Source organism: Manis pentadactyla, chromosome 2 (genome assembly GCF_030020395.1).
Source record: "Manis pentadactyla isolate mManPen7 chromosome 2, mManPen7.hap1, whole genome shotgun sequence".
Taxonomy (NCBI): Eukaryota; Metazoa; Chordata; class Mammalia; order Pholidota; family Manidae; genus Manis; species Manis pentadactyla.
The window spans coordinates 145,494,002-145,514,917 of record NC_080020.1 but is presented as its reverse complement, the minus strand read 5'-3'; the positions used below and the strand labels follow the sequence as shown (position 1 = coordinate 145,514,917).

The 20,916-nt window shown below is 43.9% G+C and overlaps 1 protein-coding gene across 8 annotated transcripts in view; it reads right to left on the bottom strand.

The window, feature by feature from the left end:
- UXS1 (UDP-glucuronate decarboxylase 1) overlaps positions 1-20,916 on the bottom strand; it is a 143,799-nt gene that overhangs the window by 81,127 nt on the left and 41,756 nt on the right. For 5 of the 8 annotated variants that reach the window (XM_057496879.1, XM_057496878.1, XM_057496876.1 and 2 more), the window contains exons 2-4: positions 9,379-9,406; positions 7,685-7,748; positions 6,548-6,591 (exon numbers count right to left, since the gene is read on the bottom strand). In XM_057496879.1, the coding sequence (XP_057352862.1) occupies positions 6,548-6,591; positions 7,685-7,748; positions 9,379-9,406 (136 nt within the window). The remainder of the gene's footprint in view (positions 1-6,547; positions 6,592-7,684; positions 7,749-9,378; positions 9,407-20,916) is intronic. The other 3 variants (XM_036920947.2, XM_057496877.1, XM_036920938.2) reach the window with 1 other exon arrangement.

The following is a 20,916-nucleotide window of genomic DNA, read 5'->3' as shown; positions in this document are numbered from 1 at the left end:
CCTATTCTGGGAACTCGTAATTCCAGCACCCTTGGGGCAGAATGACCTGGCACCATCACTTTCTCTCTCTCATGGAAGGCTAGGAGCCTGTTATAAGTCTCACCTTATCTTTCAATGTCTCTTGCCCACAATAAAAGGTGCCACGGGTCCCCAACCCACATTGATGTTTCAGGAGCAGGGCAGCATAAACAGCAATAAAATGTCAAATGAGAGTTGATAAATGCAGACATGAAATACCCATTCTTAAAATGATTCAATTAGGAACAAACTTGCTTTAAAGAAACTCAGAGAAACCAGCTTTATAGTTACTATTTTAATTGGAAAGGTGCTGGGTCTGTGCCAGTGTCCATTCCCTCCTCATCCCCAGCTGGTACCTAAGGTATCTCCTTAATGGCCGCCGGGCTGAATAGGACAGTATTAGACAGACGACCTTGAAGGCGTGCTTCTCATCTCCTTAAAGAGTGGAAGCTTAAATTGGAGAATGGAACAGAAGAATCTTCTTTTACAGTGCAGATCAAGTCCCCTATTAGGAGCTTCCATTTCTCAAAGGTCAAGTTAACCTGCAGGCAGCAGAGCTGGAGGTGGGCAGGGGGGAGCCTGCCGGCCTGAGTGAGAATCCGGGCCTCCTGTCTGCTGGTTCTGAGGCCCAGGGCAAACCTGCAGGGCTCTGCGCACCTGGGGCTCTGGAGGGAGGGGACATGGCACCCGCCAGGGACTGGGGCTGCGCGCCAAACCGTGACCAGCCTGCCACCACTGGGAGTGCCGCCGTGGAGCAGGGAAGCCCGCCCCAGTCAGAGCAACAGCGACGCCATGCGGGAGCTCGACGGACGCCTGGTGTGCGAGGGGACGCCTTCTGCACTCCGAAAACTTCAGTCACTCGTCGGGAAGATGGCAGCACAAACCTCAGTAGTGTGCGCCCCTCAACCTGCCATGATGCGCCCACCTTCTCCGAGAGCCCACACCCACCTCACACATGGGAAACGTCGCCTTCTCCGCAGGCCGGGCTCTGGCCACTTTCCCCGAGCGGGCCCCACCTGCCTTTAGGCTGCGGGAGAACGCAGCCGCACGGGGGTCCACGCGGCCGGGATAGGCGGCTGCCGCGGACCCCGGAGTGGGGCCGCTGGGGGGCAGCATCCGAACGGGGTGCCCCTGGGGTGGGCACACCAGTTGCGCCCCTGAACCCAAGTTCGCGTCGCGTGAGCCGCCTGGAGCAGGACCTGTCTGAAGCCTAGAGCAAAAACTGACATGCAATTTATACCAGGACGGAAACGGCAAACGGTTTTCTCGGGAATATACTTTAAAATAAATAAAGGTGAAGCAGAAACAGTTGCCTGACACACGGTTCTGTGCAGGCTGCACAAATAAACTACTCCCAACACCTTGTGCTCAAATGTTTCATTTAAAAAACAAAACTGGCTGCTTTCTTGCCTCGTCTTCAATATGCAACAACCAACTCTAAGATTCCACACGCAGGACCAGGTGTTGAAGCTTTCAGAAGCCACTGCACGAGTCTCGTCTCGTCTCATCCTTGAGGAGCCGGGCCCAGGGCTGAGGGCGCGGCTGCCCCAGCGGCTCCTCAGAGCGCCACGCGGCGCACCTTCCTGCAGCCAGACGACAGGGCTGGGCGGCAAGTGTGTGCGGGGAAGGGTGCGGTGCCTGCGTGTGTGCGGGGCTGTGAGGTGTGTGACGGGCACGGGAGGCGGATGTGTCAGGTGAGTGTGAGGTGACTGAGGCAGGTGTGTGAGGTGCCAAGCGGGTGTGCGGTGGGTGGCAGATGCCCTCAGCTCGGCCCGCCCTCCCTCCTGCACCTGCGGAGCTTGCACAGAGCCGGGCGCGCAGGAAGAAGCCCCTTGAAGGCCTGCGGAGAGGAACCAACAGCGCAGGGCTCACCCACATGCTCCGGGCCCCAGGACCTGTCACTGGGCCCCATTCGTCTGCACCTATGCCGCCTGAGGGGCAGCGGCCAGCAGGGCAGAGGCGCCCGCCACGCGAAGTCCGCCAAGCAGGTGGAGGGGTAGAGGGGTTGGAACCTTCCCCACCTCCCAGATTAATCACTTAGTAATTATTTTATGCCCTTCCAGGCTCTAATCTTCCTTTTATCAGGATCGCCAGTAAGCAGTATTATTACGTAGAATTTAAATTATTATTACTCGCTGTCTATTCAAAGAACATTTAAAAATATGGAGATGAAGTTAAACAAATGACATATACTCAAGCTGTTAAGAAATGGGGGTGTGGTAAGGACAATAGCCCACATGTTTCACTTACTCAGGCTTCTAAAATGGTACTGTCCCTATTTCTTCCCCTGTATAATATAATCTTTACCTTTCAGAAATATCCTTATTTCTTATGGGTCCTCTGCACCCAGTGACAAGCACCTCAAAACAACATATTTTCAGTTACATTTTTATCTTGCCAGCATCAAGCTGAGCATTCTTACCACACAGCTGGGAAAGATAAAACTAGACTGAGCTCCATGGATCACCACAAAGTCATGTCCGTACTTGACTTTCTAAGTAAAAGGATAACCGGGCTCACCATCACTGACTTGCTCACCACCCTGAAGAACAGAACCATTTTAGGATGAGCAACTAGAAAAGCAGCCCCCAACTGGGGAGGATGGGTGGGTAGGGAGGGATAAGGGGGGGGAAGAAGAAGAGGGGTACTAAGATTAACATGCATGTGGGGGGTGGGAGAAAGGGGAGGGCTGTACAACACAGAGAAGACAAGTAGTGATTCTACAACATTTTGCTATGCTGATGGACAGTGACTGTAAAAGGGTTTATAGGGGGGACCTGGTATAGGGGAGAGCCTAGTAAACATAATATTCTTCATGTAAGTGTAGATTAAAGATAAAAAAAAAAAAAGAAAGAAAGAAAGAGAAGGGGGATTACTTCCTGATAGGATAAAACTAACTGTAAATCAATGATTAATGCATGCTTTAAATATCCTTAATTTTGATCACTTAAGGGTGTCAGATGATCGGCTATGGATGTACACTTTTCTGATAATATTCCTTTCTATTAAAAAAAAAAGCAGTTCCTGTGTGGTGACCTCCAATGAGTTCTACACAAGGGTATAAAGGGCATATCAAAGTGTGGGCAAAGGGTATGTTTGTGTTTATACAGAGGATCAAAGCCTAATTTGGCTACCCAGAAAATGAACTAAAATATGATATGAAGAAGAACTTCCAACATCAGCACTCTCTGGAAGAGACATACCAGAAGATGATCATCAAAAAACCTCAACAAAGATCCAGGCGATGCTGCAGTTGTAGCTGCATTCATCCCACCGGTTCCTGGACTTGCCATTGGAATGAAGAAGGAGATATCTAAGCTGGCCTGTGCATATAGTAAAACAACAAATTTGACTGGATCTATACTGTTGGAACTCAACCAAGAATTAGGAGAAGTGCAAGTTGTAGCGCTCAAAATCTTACAACTACAGACTATCTACTGTTAAAAGAACATATGGGATGTGAACAGTTTCCAGGAATGGGTTGTTTTGTCTGATTTCTCTCAGACTGTTCAAGTACAGTTGGACAATATCCATTATATCATAGACAAATTTTCACAAATGCCTAGGGTGCCCTAACTGGTTTTCTTGGCTTCACTGGAGATGGCTGGTAATTATAGATCTGCTTTGGTTATGTAAATGTATTCCTATTATGTTAATGTGTATGTGCAATTTAATTAGTAGTTTAAAACCTATACATGCTTAAGTTACTCTACAAGAAGATATGTCAAAGAAATAATCAATCTTCCCATGTTTTCTTCCATCTGCTACCTCTATAGCTTTTCTTCTTCCTTCCTAATTACAACCCTTAAATAGAATTCGTGCCTCATATCGAATTCACCGAGTATCATAACTCCTCCTAGTGGTAAAGATACCTCAAGACAAATGCTGGGCATAGAAGCCACAGGGCATAAATATGCAAAGAAGTAATAAGCTAACCTTTTCAAACAATATGGCTTCTCTCTCACTTACCAACTTTACATTTCCCTGTATGGCCCCGGAAGATGACTGGTTAGCCAGAGACGGGTAAGATTCCTCAAGGGAGGAACAACCTAAGACAGGCACAGTCGCAGGGGGGCCATCAGGTGAGAAATTGGGGATCAACAGAGGTGAGGCTTAGAACCTCACCCCCCCTGTTTTGAGAGAAATCTTCTGCATCCGTGGATGTATTATTGCCCTTGTCTAGCTTGGATTAACACATAGTCTACAGGCACAGACCTGATCATCTATATCTGCCCTCTTACAACACTAAACTATGTTTTCTACCTTTATCTTGCATCTACCTACCACTTCAGCATTTTATTAAAAAATAATAATAATAATAATAATAATAAAGGGAGAAATGTGGGATTCACATACAAATCAAGTATAAAAATCAATCGAATATTCATATTTGACCTGATTGTTTATAGTTCATAATGAGTGATCAAAACCGAAAGTTTTTGTGATGACTGCCCTTGTACTGTTCACCATGTAAGAACTTATTCACTATGTAAGAATTTGTTCTACATGTAAAAACTTGTTTGTTATGCCTCAGAAGATTGGAGAATGACGAGAATTAGGCTGGGGGTGGATTAATGATTGTGCATTGAGCATTGACTCCCCTATACAGAATTTTATTGTTGTTAACGAGCATTTGATCAATAAATATGAGAGATGCCCTCAAAAAAAAAAAAAAAAGAAAGAAAAGAAAAGCAGTCCCCAGAGGCAAATACTTAACCTCTGTATCTATTTTAAAGGTAATTCTCAGTCTGGCAAAAGGAGTTTCTGGTAAATTCTTTAAGATAATGCTGTACTTGGAATTCTCTTTCCAATTTAGGGAACAGAGCAACAAAAAAGCATCAAGAGTCATAAAGTTCTCCTGTTTCAAGAGACCATGTGTGTAAACCATTGCCTTTGGGAAGTAATCTAATTGATTCACTTTTCTCTTCATGAACTAGTATTATTCCCCAAAGAAAATGATCATCCATGGCAGATTGTTTTTATTTGGGGGGGGGACACCCAACATAAAATCTGTGGTGAGTAATTTTTTTCACCATAAACTATTTTTTTAGAAGCTTCAATTGAAATCTCTTGGATTATGACAGTCTTATCAAAGGGAGAATTCCTGACTCCATCTAATGAAATGTTACAAGCAACATAATTTCAAATCATGGCAAGAAAAATTTAAAGCACAAACAACAGCCTTACATTACTACTGAATCTGTTAAACAACTTTGACTCCAGTAAAAGTCAAAATTAATAGTTTGCCGGACTACCTATAAACTATCAATGGACAAGAAGAAAGTGAACGAACACCTTTTGATTCTTTTCCATCATTATCTTTCTTTGATCATTTAATGAAAATACCAAAATTAAAGAAAAAAATGGCTTTCCATATCTTCATTTATATTCCAGACTTGATAGAAGGCTCATACAGTGCTGATGCACATCATTCAAACTCATCCCAAGGAAAAAATAATAATTATATGAATGTGTTTGTTTTTCTTTTTTCACCCTCTAAAGACCCAACTGCTACTCTGGACACATGACGTTTTCCACATACACTCCACAAAACATGCCAGTGCTGCAGCTGAATAGTTTTATAGAGAATGGGACTGTTGAGTGCACCCCCCACATGCAGGGGGGACACACCACCAGGACAAAGGGTGAGGAGGAACTTTCTTTGCAATCTGGTTCAAACAGAAGTTTCCACCCTATTATACAATACCCCTCTCCCAGCTGCTCTACCTGGACTCAATTCTGAAAACTTAGTGAGGCAGTTTGGTGACAAAAGCAGATAAATGACTAACCATGACATCACAGGCTCCATAATCACAATACTTATGGTGCTTACAAAGGGTACCAGATTTTCAGTGTTCCACATTTGTTTTCTTGTTTTGGAATTCTCTTAGACCAATCAACATATGCTAGAAACTATCTGACTGCCTTGAAGTTAAAAGAAGGTAAGGCCTAGTCTCAACTTGTATGTAATGAATTTTCTGGAACTGAGAAATTCACAGGGTTTGGAAAAGCAAGACTTTAACACACCTATATCATCTCTTCATCCAGTGTTTGGACTATTTGGGTTTTATATTCAAATTGGGTTAAGAAACCAAAAACATTTATGTAGACATTTGTTTAGATTGTCAGTTTGTAGATAACACATGGACAGTGGATAACAGAGGAAGGACTTTTAATGTAGGATCTACAGTTGGGTTTCAGAAGCTCCCCCGAAAAATAAATTGATTAAATAAGCAATACTCTTTTCTGGAGAGAACCCATAGTTGTCATCAGAAATGGTTCTTAATGACAAAAGAGAAAAAAAGGTCTAAAAACACCAAACAAGTAAAAAAAAAAGGTTTAAAAACAATGCATCCAAACTTTAAAGTAAAAAGTTACCTTCTCATAGAAAAGTTCTTGTCTTGAAAATGCCTTATATTTTTCATATTCTAGAATGACTCAGTTGAGATGAACTTATATTAGATATTGACCTTTTAAGGTCAATAAAATAGTACTTTTCCTAAACTTAAAACACAAAGTGTATACATACCTTTTTTCCAAATCTCTGATTTTCTCTCTTAGTGGCTCAACAATCTAAAATAAAAATAACTGAAATTAGTTTTAAAGTAAAAACACAGTCTTCCACCACTTCCACCCCACTGATGTTCTAGATAGGCATGACATAATTCAAAACAGATATTAATTTCTTCTACAATTCACTTCCACTTTGAAGTAAAGTTATACCACTTGAATCTCAGTTCTAGAATCAGGATAATATACTGCATGTTGGAGTCTTATTCCCCAGGTGCCTAAGTCTCTGAGACTTAACCTTTTTACTTGCCTTATCTCACTACGAGCAATGTTAAAGGTGGTTGGGGCTCATAAAAACAGACAGATCAACACCACCCGCTTCTGTTCAATAACTACTGAATCCCCTAGAAGCTGCCCACAAACCCTGAACATCTTGTTTCTGCATGCTATCTCCATGTCATCAGCTCCACAGGTAAACTGCAGGCTGAGTCAACCCACACCCATGTGTGTGAACAGTGAGCTCGGACAGAACTAGCAATCCCAGGGCTTCCCCACAACTAAAGCGTCTGGCTTCATACAAAATGAGTAACTCCTGTACCCCGCACAACTCGTCTTATAACAGTTTATCTATATTTATTTGACTAAAATATAAGCCATTATTTTAAAGCAGAAGGTGAGTCATCAACAAGAGGAGCCGCTTTCAGTGAGGCCACTGTGGCTCTCCGTCTGCACTGCAGAAGCCCATTGTGCTCCCAGGCCCTAGCATCTGAGTTGGGCTGTTTTTCCTTTTAGCATCTGCTCAGGTGAGCAGATACTGGCACTTGCTTCCACTCCTTGTCAAGATACCCACTTCTCTTTCTCTACGAAAGCTCGGAAAGGCTTACCTGGAAAGTCAGATAAAAGTTTAAATCTGTTCTGCCTTCAAGGTGGAATCCCTTTTACTACATCACACCTTTGTAAAATGGATAAATGCTGACCAGAGATGCATCAGCATAACAAACTGAAAGTCTCCTCATATATAAGGGATTCTTTTTTTGAGAGGTAGTTTTTCAAAATCATAGCTCAGCATCAAGCTACCACAATAAAGACACTAGCACAAGCAAAACTGAAGTTGACAAATACATAGAAAAAAACAAAATGTGGGAAAGAAACCAACCTCTTCAATCTTGCTCTCAAGTTTTAGTTCACCATTTTCCTGGATAGACCTGTTGAGTAGAAAGCTACAAAACTGAGATCAATTGAAAGGCTTCTAAGACATCAAGATGTATTTCTGAACAAATTACACAGCTGGAATGAACCAAAGGCTGCGGACCCCTCGGTCCTCTTCCCAGTATCAGTCCTGTGTCTCAACCCTTCCAGAGGGGGTCGCCCCAGGGGAAAATAAGGCATCTCGGGGAGGACTCTCCCTCCACCCACCTCATGTGCTCACTACCTGTAGGTCCTTTCTAAAATACTCTCACTTTTCATGTTATACTCAACATGGATTTAAATCAGATGCAGGAAGTGTGTCTACAGGGGCACAAGTTTTTCTGCTGGGTTTTCCTGGGGATTTAATGCAAAATGGAGTTTTTCCCAGTAAACAGACAGAGCTCCTTTATGTGCAATCTAAGCACCCCTCCTAGCCACACACAAAGCCTTCGTCAGGCAACACACAAGCCCTGGTGGGAGGGATGAGATCCACACAGCCCTTCCCATCTTGCAGGGCTGACTCCACAGGAAACGCCAGTGGGGGCACAGCAGCCCCTTGCCCTCACGGCCTTGCAGCAGCACTGACCAAGTCCAGCTCAAACACTGCAATGGTGATTGCTATTCTTTTATTTTCATTACCAATTTGAAATACAGAGTGGGGTGAATTTTTCTTGAAATGTAGCACTGTACTAACAGCACCAAATTTGTTTTACAATGAATGCTTATTAATTTTTGCTGATTTTTTTTTTTTTTTTAGACAGTAACACAAGGACTTTACTTTTGTGAGTGTCCCTCCTGCCCTATTAAGAAGCATAAATAATACAGAGGCCAGAAGGCTCCTGTGTTGCTCCGGGAGACACAGGTGGTCTAGGCATCACCTGGCTGGTCACAGTTTTCCTTAATGCAGCTCCCTTCTCAAAAGACTTGGGTAAGCCCCCTCCTACCACCCCCAGCCCTGTGCTTGCTCAAGCTGCCCAAAAATACCCTCACATGTTAGTGGTGTAAAAGCTAGGGTCAGAGGCACAGTCGCAGGGGGGCCATCAGGTGAGAAATTGGGGATCAACAGAGGTGAGGCTTAGAACCTCTCCCCCCCTGTTTTGAGAGAAATCTTCTGCATCCATGGATGTTTTATTGCCCTTGTCTAGCTTGGATTAACACATAGTCTACAGGCACACACCTGATCATCTACATTTGCTCTCTTACAACACTAAACTAAGTTTTCTACCTTTATCTTACATCTACCTACCACTTCAGCATTTTATTAGAAATAATAATAATAATAATAAAGGGAGAAATGTGGGATCCACATATAAATCAAGTATAAAAATAAAAAAAATAAAAAATAAAAAAACTAGGGTCAAACCTCTATCATCTGTAAAGGGGAGAAGGGACCCCGAGGTGGGCAATGCAAAGGAGCTGACCAGTGCAGCACCATGGTTTATCTTTCACAACTGTGCTCTATTTGGGTAAACATTAAAATCAGATCATTTCTTGAGAATATCCATAGGAGGACAGACACAGCCTAGATGCGTGAATAGCAAAAAACTCAGTTTCACTTTAAAAATATTCTTCAATTAAGACATGACATCAAAGGTGTATATGTAACAATGGATATGTGTTTATAAAACCCAACCTGATATCTGAGTTATTAGAAATAATTACCTCATATTAACGAAGTTGCCCCAAACAGCTGTAAGGAAAAGAAGAAAAAAGTCAGTATTTAAGTTTATAACATTCAAGGATTCCAACTAAAACAATTTTAATTTTTTTAACCAGTATTTAAAAGTTCACTAAGAAAACTAAATTACAGCTCATGAAGACAATGCACACTTCTAAGTATTAAGTCCAATTTAAAAAATTTGGAATGCTTCTTGTGGGGTTTGCAGTTCAAACCTTTCTCTGAATGTCCATGCAACCAAAACCCAGAGTCGACACTGTGGCTGAACTGCAACTGAAATTCATCCCTTCTGAGTCTCATCGCATCCCCTTTATGTGAGAGTTTTTGGCCTGCTGTCTGCCTCTGTAACTGTAGCGCCTGGAGGGTGGGTTACCATGTGTACAGCTGGCCTTCAGTACATGTCTATGTAAGTCAGCCCAGCTCCAACAGTGAGATTTTACCACTGATGACTTTAAAGACTCAACAGGAGACCAGGAGCAAATGCTTTAGGGGCTGAACAGAGGGTCACTTCACAAAGACACCTTCCCCATGAATGAACCATCCCAGCATTCCTATATGGCAGCCAGTGGTCATCTCCAAATGCTGACAGCCTCCTAAGGGCCAGATGCTCAGAGAGGCTTCCAGACTGTGAAGAAAAAATGCAAACACCCTCCCAGTCATGGGGCGGGTGATCCCGTGAGCTAGGAAAGGCCCTGAGGTTAGGATCTATTTCTAGGCATCTTCTTATTGCCATCCTCTGGGACATAGTAGGGGTTTAATAAATGTTTCTTGAATAGGACTCCAAAATCATGCTCCCTACAAGAAATCCCCTTTGTCCAGAAGGGAGATGTTGGGTCCACATCTCTCTTCAAATAGAAGAGAAACTCTTGATAGAAAATATAGCAATAAACAACTGAATAAAAGTGGCAAGTAACCAAGAAATGGAAGAAATTAAAGTTGTACTATATTCATTATTCATTTAAAAACATAAGGAATGTTTGTATCTGTGGATGTGATCTTGCTTTTGAATATTATCCTCAGGAAATAAATATATATATGAGAGCTGACTTCACAAAAAGGGGGAGGAAATGAAAATATCTTACAATGGGGGAATTGCTACATAAATCATGACATAGCTATGCAACAAAATCAGAACTATGACTATGACCATTATAAAAAAAAACACAAGAAATAACAAGTGTTGGTGAGGATGTGGAGAAAAGGGAACCCTCCTACACTGTTGGTGGGAATGTAAATTGGTGCAGCCAATGGAACTATGGAAAACAGTGTGGAGGTTCCTCAAAATATTACAAATTTGTCTACCATATGACCCAGTTATTCCACTTCAGGGTATTTATCTAAAGGAAATGAAAACACTAAAAAACACAACACTGTACCTATGTTTATTGCAGCAATATTTGCAATAGCCAAGACAAAGAAACAACCTAAGTGTCTACCAATAGATGAATAGGTAAAGAAAAAGTAGAGCATATATACAATGCACTATTATTCAGCCATAAAAAGAATGAAATCTTACCATCTGTGACAACGTGGGTGGGCCTACAGCCATTATGCTAAGTGAAAGTCAGATAGAGAAAGACAAACACAGTATGATCTCACTTACATGTGAAAACTGAAGGAAAAAAACAAGAAACAAAACCCAAGCTCAAATCTGTATCAGTACAGAGGACAGATTACTGGTTGCCAGAAACAGGGGATGGGGTGGGTGAAATGGTAAAGCGGGTCAAAATAAAACAAGTCCTGAGGATGTGCAGTACAGCACTGTAACAACAGTAAGTAATAGGGTATCATGTATTTGAAAGTTGCTGAAAGAATAAATCTTGAAAAATCTTATCACACACACAAAATTTGTAATATATGTGGTGACGGGTGTTACCTCAAATTATTGTAGTGATCATTTTATAATACGTGTACACCTAAAACTAATGTTACATGTCAATTACATCTCAATAAAAAGATTACAGAACTATGTTGTAACATGATAATGCAGTTATGACAGTTCCAGCTGAGAAAATATGCATGCTGTATGACTTCTGCTACTGAAACATACAAAGGAAAAAAAAGATTATCTGGAGAAGTAAAAATACCGAGTTTAAATGGTGAAGTCATTTTTTAATTTTTTTCTTTTAATTGTTTCTTTTTCCTTGTATTTATGTGCTTACCTTGCTTTTTAAAAAGGAGGGAAAAGATTTTTAAACCCTTGCTAAATGCCATGCCCCTGTTCTCAATCTCTTCCTAAACAACTTGTGAACATCAGGGTCAGTCCTCAGCTCAGACTTCAGACATTGTGGAGGAACAAGGAGCTGCCGAACCCCACAGACATCTCACTGTCTTACAAATAAATACACCACCTCTTTTTGGCTTTAGGATTATGCTGCTTGTCAAAATACACCACGAGTGGTCCCTCTCTATTCAGGCCGCTGAACTACATGGGAAGAATTATCCACTCCTTCAAGTGCCTTCTGTATGGGCAGTAATTTTGACAATCTTCTCAATCATTCCATGGTTTTAATTTACTCAGTTTCTTTTTTCACACTTCTCAGTCTCTTTGTCATCACTTAGACCATCTGAGATAACTACGGCTGCCTGCCCGCTCCTAGACACCTCCCCGGTTGAACTAAGGACAGGTGGCCCCCGGCCCCAGGTCTTTTCTGTGTGATAGATCCTGTCCCCTGCGAAGAGGGGGAGGGGCCTGGGGTGTGGCCAGAGAAGGCGGCTCCCACAGCCACAGCTTCACCACCCTTTATAAACAGAAAATGATGGCTCTTCGTGGATAATGCCCACATCTATTCTTGTGGCTCAGACCTCTTTGACTGGCTCTTCGCCCACACCTGGAGATGCACCCACCTCCCCAGCTGCTCTTCCCAGTTCATGGAGAGAGCTTCCTGAACCCTTCACCTGCTCACCAATCAGACCTCCATGCAACCCGTCATGGCAGCCCTCCCCACAGATTCTTCACCCTCCTGCCCTACTTGGCCTCCCAACCCCTACTCTGCCTGCAAGTGGTCTCCTTGGCCAGAGGGCACCCACCTCACCTGGGCATCCCACTCTGGCGAAAGCCTCGACCACTCTCTTGTTCCAGGGGACACAGGGAGCCCCTGTGTGTCAGCACAGTGCCCACTACACACTTCTGTCTAACTGGCTGCTCAAAGGTGGGTCCCCCCCTAAGATCTGGTGTTTCCTTATTCACATTTGCAACACTGAGCACATGCAGACCAGAAACCAGAATTAGGTGAATGGAAGACAAGAAATGTTTCACTATCGTATATTTATCTCTTCCTTAGTACATTTATCTTCAGAAGTATTATACCAATGAATCTTTCAAATGTTTTTATGTCAAGTGTTTTTGGCCTCCTTCTAAAGTCTGCCCACTTTGCTCTCAGAAGCAAACTGGACCGGGCCCCCAGCACAGACCACTCACGGCAGGCAGGAAGAGCACCTGCGTCACCACAGACTCATTCCAAGGGGAAAACACAGGCGACTTCCAACGACTGTGGAGCACTGCTCCTGGTGTCATGTGTAAGCTAGCCTGGAGCATGATTCTGTGTGTGAACCATCTGGACATGGTGTTCAAAAGCTCAACAACGATATAAATCAATGTTGCTTTTAGAATTTTGCAACCTGCTTTAGACAATTTGACCCACCTTACCCTGCCCCAAAGGAATAGCTAGGATTTACTAATAGATGTACTCTATAAATATCTGAACTAAACTGAACTATATATTAAATCTATTACATATAGAAAAGGACTCAATATTAAGTATTCAAGACAAAGGTAATCATTCATAATTACTAACAAGGGGCTTAAAACTAACCTCCTTATACAGTTTTCAAGATAATTTCTTAATTTTTACTATTAATTTTTAAAATTGCATGCAAACTGAGGCACATGGATTTCAGTTCTCTCTCTGTCTTATCTATACCTAGATTCCATGCCACACACGGGGAAACCTAGTTCAAGAACATCAATGACATAGAAATTTTCATGTAGGGCAAAAAACTGAGTGATTTTCAAGGGAATGATTAAAAATCTGTCCTTTTACAACAAATAAAAATAATAAAATGCTAAGCCAATATTGTGGTAGTCTCTATTAGTCTAACTCGGTTTCTTGAATATGAATCAGACATCAGTTGAGATAAACCCTGTTAGAACACAATTTCTCAGTCTGTAATCTGTGGGTCTCTAAGGATTTATGAATGAGTTTCAGGAGTTTCTGATTTCAGAAATCCTTGAAAGTCTACCATGCATACATAGCTTGTCAAATCCTCCATAAAAGCTGGAGTTTAAGTGGTGCACTTGTAGTAGAGTGTTTTAGAATAGGGGTACATCCCAAATCCTTAGATGCCAGCCACACGGAAAGTACAGACTCTTCACCAGCAATCCTGACACCCTATTTTAAGAACTGTTACAATAGTGAACCGACAGAACTGCCCTTTCCATTTCACACCTGTGCATTTTAAATGGCTGCAATGTTTATCATCCTTTTATTGGGCGTTCTGATCTGCACCTCAACCTGGAAAGCACATGAACTTCTACACTAAGTCCAGAAGTCCCCTGCAGGAGGGCATATGCCTCTGTAAGGGGGATGGAAGGCATGCCTGCAGGCAAGCGCTGGTGCTTAGACATCTGACCAGGCAGCACACCCACCGGGCAGTGGGAAGGGCCCTGGCTGACCCATGCAGACACCAGGCCTTCTCTTTCCAGTGTTGCCTAAACTCCTTCCTCGCTCATCCATCGGCCAGCCATCCAGCAAAGCTGGCGCCTGCAGATGCACGGAGGGTAAGGCCCCGTGGCCACGCACAGCAACCACACCCCTCATGATGGAAGAGGAAGACACCAAGAGGAATGCGCCAGAGAAGCTGTCCCAGAGCCGGCTGATGGCTGGCAAGCTGCAGCAGGCATCCATCTGCAACGACGGTGGGGAGCAGCCTGACCCCACTCATGAGGGAAAAGGTGGAGCACAGGTATCCACAGGGCCCAGGGGAACTTACCCAAATCATAAGAACACAGTCCTTCAGGATGGGCAGAGGGAGAAACAGCAGGCCTGCCTACAGCAGTAACCGAGGGTGTCAATGGCTAAGTGCAGGTCTCTTTTAAAATGCCAACATTTATTCATTGAGCCCCTGCTAGGTGCCAAGCAAGGTATGACGTGTGGCAGCAAATGCTCCTAACCATGGTGCCCTTTAGATCAGAATGGTTCTTTCTCCAAAATCTCACTATAGCTGAGAATGGACAGGAATGGAGCAGGAGACCCCACCCAAGTCAGCACTTCAGTCTCCTGTATCAGAATCTCCACAGGCATCGGATTTTTTAAGTGCCCCAGGTGACTCTGACCCCTGGGGAAGGTGGGGCCTCCACCCTAAGGGAGCTGGTGACCTGCGAAGATCAAGAGTCCAGGCCCCAACCACTCTGGTCCCTTGTAATTTCTCCAACTTGTCAAGCCTGCCCCTCCTGCCCAGGGCCTTTGCCTGTAACTCTTCTCCCAACTTCTTTTTTATCTGCCTCCCTGAGTCCATACAGGTCTCAGCTCAAAAGCTACCTCACCAAAGAGCTCTTCCTAACCAGTTTGTAATAGCGCTCCCCCCTCCTCTTCCCTGCCCATACTTAACTTTTATCTTCACAGCACTTAGCACCTATATCTACAAGTCTATTTATCTATGAATCTATATATGGTTCCCTCCAAAAAAATGTAAGCTCCAAAGAGGCCAAGGATCTGTTTTGCTCGCTTCTGCTACCTACAACATCAAAATGCTTGAATAATATTTAGTGCTAAGTATTTGCCAAAAGAACGAATGAATGAAAAGCTCTCCCAAATGATAGAGAATCACTGCTCTAGAGCGAGAGTCAGCCAACTTTTTCTGGAAAGGGATAGGTAAGTAAATATTTAAGTCTTTGCAGGCCATATGCTCCCTGAAGCAACTACTCAACTCCATCACTGCTGGCCGAGCACAGTCAAGATAATTTGGGAAAGCATGGCTGTGCTCCCATACAAGTTTATTCAAGAACACTGAAATTAAAATTTCATGTACTATGAAATAGCAATTTTTTTTTTTTTTTTTACTTTTTTCAACCATTTAAAAATTGTTGAAATTTTCTTAGCTTGAGGGTGGGCTGCAGTGGGGCATAGTTAGCCAATCCCTGCTCTAAGAGATACCAGAATGATTAGGGACAATCACAGTCCAGGGAGTTCTGGTCCCTGAGGGGAAAACAGCCACCAGCCACCCATATGTAACACATCAGGAGCTGCAGCCCGAACAGGATGGTGACGGCTGCACACGGGCGGGGATGTGGACTGGGCTCTGACGGAGATGGTCCGCAGGAAGAATGGGGGCAGTGCTCGCAGAGGTGCCCCGGGAAGGGCTACCTTCTGTAGCACTCCAAGTCAGCTGGACTCTGATTAGCAGGCCGCCAGCAATCATCAGACTGGGACAGGGCAGCCGTGCTTTAGCATAAAGGAGGCAGGGTGTGAGGGGCAGATGGCCAGGGTGAAGGACGCAGAGGACAGAGCAGGGGAACCATGTGCCAGCCAGAGGTGGGAGAGGTCAGGGTAGAATGGTGACACAGGTGATGTCATGGGGTAAGAGCACAGGAGGTGTTAGACAGCCAGGGAAGGGACAATGGTCTGGGACTAGCACACACTCAGAGCTGGCATCCCAGTGAACCAGGCAGAAGGCATCTAGTGGGCAAGGGGGAAGGGAAGCTAGAGCAGGGAAGGCAGCACTGGCCAGAGGTACAGGGGGCCCTGAGGCGAACAAGTCACAGGTTCAACAGTACGTGGCACTGGCCACTGCATCAGGCCTGGCAGTGGCCATGGGAATCCCACGACAAGGCCAAGACAGACAGTAAGCACAGCGACACCAGATCACTACCTTTTACCCAACCTTTCTTCTGGCTGTCTCTAATCACAAAGTCACTTATTTGTTACCTCCACTTCCCAGCCAAAGCCTGGAGCCAAGCCTGAGCCAGGACTCACAAAAGGTCACACAACTAGTGACCACCCTCACTGGTGCCAGGGCTTCCCCATAGGAGGGCTGCCCGACCTACCCAGGGCCCCAGCATTCGCCATCTCCACTGGAAAAAGGCAGCTGTGTTTTCCCAATCCCCTACCCTCAAGCACCCTGCAGGTAGACTGTGCTCAAACACTGGGGATCACTGACCTCATGAACTCTTTGTGGGGGGCGACCCAGCCTATACAAATGCTGAAGATGCTCCCCATTTCAGGAGAGAAACTACCAATTCCGACCTCCTGCTTGCTGAAGTTGAGAACACTTTAATTTACAGAAGTATTCAAAACTGGAACCCTGCACAAATGTAAGGCACCCTGAGCTCATCTAAAATGAGTGTTATGTGCAGAGAAAGTTCCAGTAACACTCAAGTACAGTGTGGCTCAGACACTGCTGTGATTCTGTTTACTGTTCTGCTTGAGGTTTCCCAAGCGTGTTAACTACAACAAAACGCCTCATCTGAGCTATGACTCAGTTCGTCTGCCAAGTGCTCACTGCAAAGCTGTATGGTGTCACTGTGCTTCTACACAGAGCCTCCCAAGTGGAATTTTAAAAAATTGTCCAAAAACTCTTTGACACACCTCCCATCAGGAGGTACGGTGTCTGTGTCCTCCCCTTGAATTTGGTGGACTTGTGACTGCTTTGACCACAAGGGAGAGCAGAAGTGACACTATGTGACTTTTGGAGCTGGTCATAAAGAGTGTGCATTTCTGCTTCACTGGCTGGGACCCTGGCTCCTGGAGCCCTGGACCACTGAGTTCAGACAGCTCACCTGTGGGCACTCCAAGGTCCAGTGCTAGCCAAGCTCATCCCCAGGGGCAGACCTGCCAGCAAAGCCACCTGGAGTGGATTCCCTCCAGCCCCAACTATGTGGATCATCCCAACTGCAGCCCCAGACGTCATAAAACAAGGACAGTCACCCCATTTCAAATTCCTGACACACAGAACCCAGAAGCATAATAAAATGGTTGTTTTTTTACACAACTACCTTTTAAAATCATTGGTTAAACAGCAAAACCAAACAAGAACCAAAACACAGACAGGTATGTCCCCATGCCTCTACTATAACAATGTTTGGATGTTTTCATGGCAGCCCTCAAATCAACCCAGGATGCAGGCTGAATTCCTCCCCACCCATGACACGTGCCCTTCCTCATGCCCACAGTGTGGAATTGTATGGACTTGGCCACTCGGCTAAAAAGTGTGACCAGTGGGTCCAGGCAGATGTCCTGGGGAAATTCTAGCACCCAGGCTGCCTGCCTGCATCTGAACAGACAGTGAACATGTCCAGGAGAAAGGCACCCTTGCTAACCCCTGGTGAAGCCCAGCACCACCAGTACTGGAACAGAGAAAATATTTGACACACCTGGGAGAAACTTTGACAAAACACAACTGAAATGATTTTAAAAGCAGGCAGAATATGCATTATTCTTGTAATAAGAAAAGTATTAAAAGAGCTGTAATGAGAATAGTATTACTAGATCCAACAGAAAATTCAAGTTAGAAGATATTATTCTGTTTTTTAATTCTTCAAGTAAAAAAGATAAATGTGCAAAAGGAGGTTTCCAGTTCCCACTCAGAGAATTTGCTGCTAACAGGTCAGGCAGCATCAAGCCTACTCCCCAACCTCAAGAAACCGAGCCCAACACCCTGAGCCCTGCCCAGCTGGCCAGGCTTGCGGTTGTTCTAAGTGGTTACACAGAATGAAAATGGTCTCAGATAAAAACACTACTGGGATTTCTGTGCAGACTCCAGTGACTGGTGCGCTTCACAAGCCTTGAGCAGAGGGCATCTGCTTGTGGGACCTCCCTTCAACATCAGCCCTGCCCTAGGCCCTCCTCAAGGCCAGACTCCAGGGCTGAGTCCTAGAAACAGGGAAGATGCAGCCCTTCCAACTCCTTGCCCTGCAGGCCGAGCTGGCCAGTCCCAAACTTCTGCTATTAAACACTAAGTGACTCACACCTTCCCATATGCTTACCTAATAAAATTGCACCAACATTCCCATGGGAAAAATTTTGCCCCAAGATATTCCTTTTTTTCACAAAATGGTTAAAAATGTAAGAAAGTGAGGGCTTTGTAGATGACTCCTTACATGTAAAAACTCTTTACACATAAAAATGTCCATATTAAGTGAGAAAGGAAACTTGGTAGAATCAATTTTTTGCTTTTTAACTAAATGGACATTTAAAGCTACATGCACATGTATTTATTCACAGAAGTCTGTGAAACATTTGGTAAGACCTTTCTATACTTCTGCATTATTTTCATTTCTACAACTTGCAGGAAGAAAGTTTGAAATGCATTTTTTCCGGTCTGTGAAGGATGCTGATTGGTTTTCTGTTCAGGCCAGGTAGAAAAGTATCATAGCTTGCAATGTACAGGTGACCTATTTAAATGCCTGAATCCACTAAGTTAGGAAAGCCCCAAATCCAAAACCATTTAATCAGCTATCATCTCAAGGAAATAAAAGCCTGGATAAGAAAACCACCTACATGGACCTTCTGTAGGTGGTCAGGGCAAAGAGTTGTTGAGACCAGAGCTACACAAAGCGTGTCACCAGAGCTCATCTGAAACGCAGTTCCTCAGGCTAAACACTGGGATTCGGAATCAGAAACTCTGGGGTGGAGCACAGCCATTTGGGTTCAACAAGTGCTCCAGTGATGCAGATTCACCCAATCCAGTAAACAGCCCACCTATGTTTTCCCCGTGCTGATCCTAGGACACTCCAGGCTTTGTTAAGTAAACACAGAGTTACAGTGTTAAATAAGCCCTCTCCTGTCTGTGCAATGTGGCTGCCCCTTCTCCCACTCCACTGCCGTCCCTGCCTTGCCTTTGATTCTCCCTTCAGTGTGCCAGCCCCTCCTCCAGGCTCTGGCCACTAAACAACCCGATGACCTCCACTGATGTCCTTCCTCCCATTTCTGCCTCTCCGTGGGACACTCCCTTCTCACCAAAGGACTTGTCCTGAAAGCTGTTGCCTTTGTCATTTTCCTGCTCAAGATTCCTCCAAGTTCTCCAAACTATTTTGATGTTACTTCCTATCACCAAAAGCTCTGAGCATGTACTATATGACCTTGGGGGCAGAGCAAGCCATTTTATTTTTTTTTAATTTTTTGTTTAGTATCATTAATATACAATTACATGAGGAATATTATCTTTACTAGACTCCCCCCATCACCAAGTCCCCCCACATACCCCATTACAGTCTGTGTCCATCAGTGTAGTAAGATGCTAGAGTCACTACTTGTCTTCTCTGTGCTGTACAGTGCACCACGTGACCCCCCTCATTATACATGCTAATCATAATGCCCCGTTTCTTCCCCCCCCCACTTACCCTTCTCTTCCCACCCACCCTCCCCAGTCCCTTTCTCTTTGGTTACTGTTAGTCCATTCTTGGGTGCTGTGAGTCGGCTGCTGTTTTGTTCCTTCAGTTTTTTCTTTGTTCTTATACTCTAAGGATGAGTGAAATCATTTGATACTTGTCTTTCTCTGCCTGGCTTATTTCACTGAGCATAATACCCTGTAGCTCCATCCATGTTGTTGCAAATGGTAGGATTTGTTTCTTCTTATGGCTGAATAATATTCCATTGTGTATATGTACCAATCTTCTTTATCCATTCATCTACTGATGGACACTTAGGTTGCTTCGAATTCTTAGCTATTGTAAATGGTGCTGCAATAAACATAGGGGTGCATATGTCTTTTTCAAACTGGACTGCTGCATTCTTAGGGTAAATTCCTAGGAGTAGAATTCCCGGGTCAAATGGTATTTCTATTTTGAGATTTTTGAGGAACCTCCATAATGCTTTCCACAATGGTTGAACTAATTTACATTTCCACCAGCAGTGTAGGAGGGTTCCCCTTTCTCCACAACTTCGCCAACATTTGTTTTTCTTTTTCTTTTGGATGGTGGCAAGCCTTACTGGTGTGAAGTGATATCTCACTGTGGTTTTAATTTGTATTTCTCTGATGACTAGCGATGCGGAGCATCATTTCATGTGTCTGTTGGCCATCTGAATTTCTTCTTTGGAGAACTGTCTGTTCAGCTCCTCTGACCATTTTTTTATTGGATTATTTGCTTTTTGTTTGTTGAGGTGCGTGAGCTCTTTATATATTTTGGATGTCAGCCCTTTATCGGATCTGTCATTTATGAATATATTCTCCCATACTATAGGATGCCTTTTTGTTCTATTGATGGTGTCCTTTGCTGTACAGAAGCTTTTCAGCTTGATATAGTCCCACTTGTTCATTTTTGCTTTTGTTTCCCTTGCCCGGGGAAATATGTTCATGAAGAAGTTGCTCATGTTTATGTCCAAGAGATTTTTGCCTATGTTTTTTTCTAAGAGTTTTATGGTTTCATGAATTACATTCAGGTCTTTGATCCATTTCAAATTTACTTTTGTGTATGAGGTTAGACAATGATCCAGTTTCATTCTCTTGTATGTAGCTGTTCAGTTTTGCCAACACCAGCTGTCGAAGAGTCTGTCATTTCCCCATTGTATCTCGATGGCTCCTTT